Genomic DNA, 6,000 nt, shown 5'->3' on the forward strand with positions numbered 1-6,000 from the left:
TCTCTGTCCCAGAGGAGACCTGCACTGTATATCTCTGGCCCAGAGGAGACCTGCGCTTTGTGCCTCTGTCCCAGAGGAGACCTGCGCTTTGTACCTCTGTCCCAGAGGAGACCTGCACTGTGTATCTCTGTCCCAGAGGAGACCGGCACTTTGTATCTCTGTCCCAGAGGAGACCTGCACTTTGTATCTCTGTCCCAGAGGAGACCTGCACTTTGTATCTCTGTCCCAGAGGAGACCTGCACTTTGTATCTCTGTCCCAGAGGAGACCTGCACTTTGTATCTCTGTCCCAGAGGAGACCTGCACTTTGTATCTCTGTCCCAGAGGAGACCGGCACTGTGTATCTCTGTCCCAGAGGAGACCTGCACTTTGTATCTCTGTCCCAGAGGAGACCGGCACTGTGTATCTCTGTCCTAGAGGAGACCTGCAATTTGAAGAATTTGTTTGACTCTAATAACGTCATATAGTTATGAAACATTTACAAATGTAGCAGATGTTATTACCCCCGTTAATATGTTAACAGACAAATAATGCATTTAATAACGGGTGATGTCTCCTTAACCATTGTTTTCAATTGCAGTACTGCTAAATAACGTGGCAGGATTACCACAACGCAAAGTGTTAATGGATGCGATAATATCCGCTACATCTGTACCTTTTTCCAATGTAATGAAATAAGGAACATCCTATCCTAAAAGTGTTAATCTGCTGATCAGAAATATATTATAGGGTTTGTCTGGCATTACCTCAATAAAACACCCTGCCCCAGAAAGAACAGACAGAGCTGAAAAATAATAAAGACATTATAATCAGAAAACATACATATATCGGTTTCGTTTTGATAGTTCTCAAAAATTCAAAATTAACATTTAAATGAACTAAGTTTTGCTAAATGGACAATTCATTGAAAATATAATATTTAGTTTAATAACCGAATTTAAAAAAAGTACACTTAGTGCATGACCCTCCAATAAAATTGCCCTGTAATCATCCCAATCTGGGAAAACAATAGGATAGCACTTGTATTGAGTGACAATGATATTTAATCATTTATCTTAATGTTTATATTCTATAGTGGACCAAAAATAGTGACATTTAATGAGACATTTTCTCAAAGCAATTTAACAATGTCATTTGATTTTCGATTCAAATGTAATGATCCTTTACTTGTTGCTTTTAGAGGTTCCAGCAACGCATTAATCAAACCCTTTGTGGCAGAAAAAAATGGTTCAATGAAACAGTTGTTTTATTTTCTGTAAATTGAGAAATATTTTATCTGTCAGCGGAAATATGGAAATGTTTCCTCCACACTTGTCCTGCCCTGCTCCCTGCCCCTTTCCCTGACCTGCTCCTGCCCCTTTCCCTGCCCCGCTCCGATCCTGCCCTGCTCCCTGACCCGCTCCTGCCACAAAACCAATCAGTAGAAGGCGAAGAGGGTCAGGGACTTTTCAACGTAAGGTCCTTCTCACACTGGATACCAAACAAATAGGAATTATTTCCCTGCCATGCCACATGCAGTGTGACCTCACCTCTCCACAGGTGTCAGGGGATACACAGTTAGGATGATGGTATAATGGGTGCAAAGCTAAACAAGTACCTAGAAATTCCACGTGGATTCTCTCTTAAAAGGACTGAATTAAGAGAAAAAAAAGAAACATGCTTGTTTCTCCATAATCAATTATCAATTACATGGATTTTTACATGTTTACAATATGTGTTATTTAGTGAGACTGTCCCTTCATATAAAAAATATCCATAAAAGAAACCATAACAATAAGATATAACGGGCAGGATTCTGCACAGCCAAAGCTCAAGCAGTTTAGCAACTGGGGTATGGACTCTGATATGCCAGTTATTGTAATCAATATGTTTCTATAAACAAAAAAGAATATAGTAATAACATCCTAATATGTATTTGTTCTTTTGTCATTTTGTGACAGCCACATTACCATGAAAATGACATTGTAATTGACACGGTACGGGGTTGATCAGACTATTTGTGATCGTAATCACCAGGCAGAACGTAGAGGTTAAATAAAGGTTTATTTTGGCCGGAGCCAACAGGGACCAGCACAAGTCACAAAAAACGGAGAACATGGGACTCCTAACTCATTAAGTGCAGGGTGCTGCCGAGGTTAGCTTACCCAGGATGGAGCCTCGATCAGCCCGTTCCTGGTTATCCCTGTAACTCGGGGTGACTGTCCCATGTCACACACTTCTCGCTACCATTGGTCTCTTGTAAAGAGAAGAACCAAGAGCAACTATGTAGCCCTGAGAACCATGTGCTGACCAATCAGCAGATACCATTACTCCTCTGAGACGATTAGGAGCAAGGGGGCCGTTCAAAACGAACCCACCAGAGGGCAGAGCAAGTGCCTATGGCCAGCCCCCAAGGGGCACTGCCTGAGAGCATGGGAAATTTGAATTGACCAATGGGAACCGAGACGACTGGGGCTAGGAATCAAACCCCGGACCCTGACTTATGCTCTATACCCCCCGCAGGGATAGATACCTCGCTGCTGGGAAGAGAACAATGCTTCATTTTTGGAGTGTGTACTTTCCCAGCAGTTGGGTGCATCGCCGGGGAACTCCCCAGTCTCCATAAGCCCTGCACCTGTCGCCACACATGGGCTGTCCCTGTGAATCATTGTGTGCCTGATACCAGCCATTGCTGCTAGCCCAGGTACCCAATGAGACACACAGATACACAATAAACAGGTTACCTATTAACAGGGCTGGAGACCATTTTCCAATCCTGGGATGGCACATTAACCCCTTGGTTGGGTCGACATCTTGATGAGTAGGCAGGTGGGCTTAATCTTTATTTGTGTATGCCATGCTGCCCCTGCTTCACAGTAGTTATAAATGGTTACATTGGTTGCAGTCTTGATTTCTGATCAACACATTAAAATAATGCAAAAAAAAAATTGAGCGGTCTTATTTAATTTAACATTTGTTTTCTAATTTACTGTAGCTGCATGTGTTCACATATAAAATATTGTCAGAATGTAGATATTTCTCACAAAATATATTCCAACTTAGCAAAGTTAGAGAATGGCTAGGGTAGGTAAAGGTGCATACTGTACCAATGCTCGCTCTACTATGTAACTAGACACAGAGATTATCTCCCTTTTCTTCAAATATCCAGAACTACTTATGAACCGTGGGATTACCGTGTATAATGTAATGTTGGAATGCAATGCTTTTCTGTAGTAGCATAGTGTAATTATTTAGCATACACCGATGTGCATGTAAGATCCTAACGCTGTTACTTTTTTATATTTAGCTTTTAGTCCTCAGTGGAATGAAGTTTTCACATTCACAATCCATGTTCCTGAGCTGGCATTAGTGCGGTTTTGTGTCCAAGATCAGTTATCACTTATCAAAAATGAGTTCCTTGGTCAAAATACAGTACCTTTAACAAGTATTAATAAAGGTAATGCTGTACTTATTCCAAATATAAATTACTTTAAAGTGAGAAAGAAAGACAAAAACCTAGGCGGCTACTGTTATCATTACTCTCATTATAGGAAGATTATGCTTTAGAGACTCACTGTTTTCAAATAAGTACTGCTGAACCAGCATGGATAATTCCTATCATATCTCGGTGCTTAGCAATAAAACTAATTGGACTCTATGGGAATGCAGACGGATTAAATTAAAGTCTAATGATGGGGGAAGGCAACCCAACTTTTGAATATTGTTGTGTATTGTGCAGCGTGTTTGGAAAAAAAAAGAGGATATTAGTTCATGGTGTCAAACTGATTTCAGAGATTAGTAATGTAAGATCAGAATTCTATTTGTCTGCATATAAAAGGCATCCTTAGCTAACGCAGACCATAGCAATAATAACAAGGGTAACGCAATGCAACACACACACAACTTCCTTTACTGGGGGAGACAAACATTGCAGGGGTTCTTGCCGAGAGGAATCCAATTTGGTTAAGACCCAAATAGAGTGGATAGGTATTCACATGGTGGAAGCAGCACTAGAATATCACCAGTTAGCGCTGTGTCGCCGTATTCTTATGCTTTGTTACTGAAGTGTGATACTTTCCATCACTTTGTGCAGGTTATCGGCACGTCCCACTGCTTAATAAGCATTACCAGAGTCTGGAGCCTGCCTCCTTGTTCGTGCATGTCTGGTACTACTGATGTCTCCCACAGGACCAGCAGCGGAAACCTCGCGTCTCTTAATAAAGCAAGCAAACACCCTCATTGTACCTATCATCATTTTGTGGGTTTTTAAGGCCCTCTGCAAAAGTAACATTCATGCAGCTTGTAGTTACATATTAATTCATTTTTATTTGCTGAGTACAAAGCCTCTTAATTGTTTTGGGTACTTTTATTTTGTCCCCACGGGAGGGAAAAACCCAGTATAGATTCTCCCCCCCATTCAATATACAGTGACGCTGTGTTTCCTTTACTTGGGAAGATTCCAACTCCATTGCTTTGAATTCCATAGAACAAAATAGCACGTGTGGTGCATTCACATGTCTTGGACAGGTGTGCAGCCCCGCCTTTCTCCATTATTGCACAGCAAACAGGGCTTCCACTGCAGCCAGGGATTCTGGGTAATGACATGCAAATGAGCACAGTGTGTCACTCTTTACTTTTTAACCATTTTAACATGGAGCCATATACGTTTCTGCCTGCTGCATAACACAGGGGTTTACTTTCAGCACAGCCTGGGCTAGAGAAGTGCAGAGCCAGTACACCTACTCACAGACAGCTTTTCAAGTTTTCGGGTCTCATCAGCGCGAGCTTGGCTGTTGGCTCTGCAATACGAGCTGCTAAGTGGGTATAACCAGACACTAAAAAAGTTATGGTGGGTAACGAAAAAGTGACAAAAACCCTCCACCATACAGGGTACAGCAAATACAAACACCCCTTGGGGTGCTTAGAACAAGACAGAATACTTACCAGCAGACTGAATACTGTAGGTGTATTTTCTCATTTGTTTTAATGTCCGTTTTTTTTATGCTGTGAAGTAGTGTCTCTGTGCCAGTGAATGGTATACTATCCATTAAATGTGTATTATGAATGGTCATTTTCATGCAATCACACGCAATACAATTACAAGATCTACCCCAATGTACAGGATAACATTGTGTTGCTCACCTCCCTTGGCCCAACAGATAAATGTGTATGTTTATAGCATTTTCATTTTTGCACTTACTAGCAAGGATCACATTTATGTTAATTTCATTGCTTCATCAAATCCCAAATCATTCAGCACATCTCTTTCATACCGTACTGCTGGATATCCGCAGCTGCATACATTTGCCTATACCCTTCAAGAAAGCTAGCACAAATGTTCATATAGAAGATGTCATTAGATTATAATTATGAGTGATGTACCGGGTACCTGGAAATTACCTGCTGCCCGGCGATTTTTCAGCTACCGGAAATTACCTGGACCCGGCAGGAGGTGGCTGGGATTGGCACTGGGTTGGAACCGTCGCCGAGTAATTTCAGGGCAGCTGGAAATAGTTAGACACTTACCTGCAGCCAGCGACAGAAGCTGAGGAAGGCCGCAGCAACATCTGGGAGAAGCAGCAGACGTCCCGGTGGCGGTGGGAGCAGCCAAAGTCCTCGTTCAGCCGGCGAGAGCAGCAGGAATACAGCACACAGCCGATGATGCCGATGGGAGCCAGGGAAATATGTGACCGGAGCAGGAGCGTTCCTATTGGACAGCTGGGGAGGAGCCGGCTGTCCAATAGGAATGCTCCTGCTCCGGTCACATGGTTCCCCGGCTCCCACAGGCGTCAGCTGTTTGCTCTTTTCCTGCTGCTCCCGCTGGCTGAACAAGGACTTCGGTTGCTGTCACCGCCCCCAGGACGTCTGCTGCTGCCAGTTGTCGCCGCCATGGCGGTCCTCCTCACCCTGCAGGTAAGTGCCATCCGGGTAACCGGGTACCTGTCCGGGTAAAATGATTAATTTTGCCCAGGTACCGTTACTCGGTTTTAGAAAAATATAGGACCCGGTACAACACTAATAAT

At 43.0% G+C, this 6,000-nt stretch overlaps 1 protein-coding gene across 1 annotated transcript in view; it reads left to right on the forward strand.

Moving 5' to 3' along the window:
• Positions 1-4,211, forward strand: part of PLCZ1 (phospholipase C zeta 1) — a 95,281-nt gene extending 91,070 nt beyond the window's left edge. The window contains exons 11-12 of the mRNA XM_075602995.1: positions 3,285-3,434; positions 4,071-4,211. Coding sequence (XP_075459110.1) covers positions 3,285-3,434; positions 4,071-4,153 — 233 coding nt within the window. The 3' untranslated portion in view covers positions 4,154-4,211. The remainder of the gene's footprint in view (positions 1-3,284; positions 3,435-4,070) is intronic.
• The last annotated feature ends 1,789 nt before the right edge of the window (positions 4,212-6,000 follow it).

This window comes from Ascaphus truei, chromosome 5 (genome assembly GCF_040206685.1).
Source record: "Ascaphus truei isolate aAscTru1 chromosome 5, aAscTru1.hap1, whole genome shotgun sequence".
Taxonomy (NCBI): domain Eukaryota; kingdom Metazoa; phylum Chordata; class Amphibia; order Anura; family Ascaphidae; genus Ascaphus; species Ascaphus truei.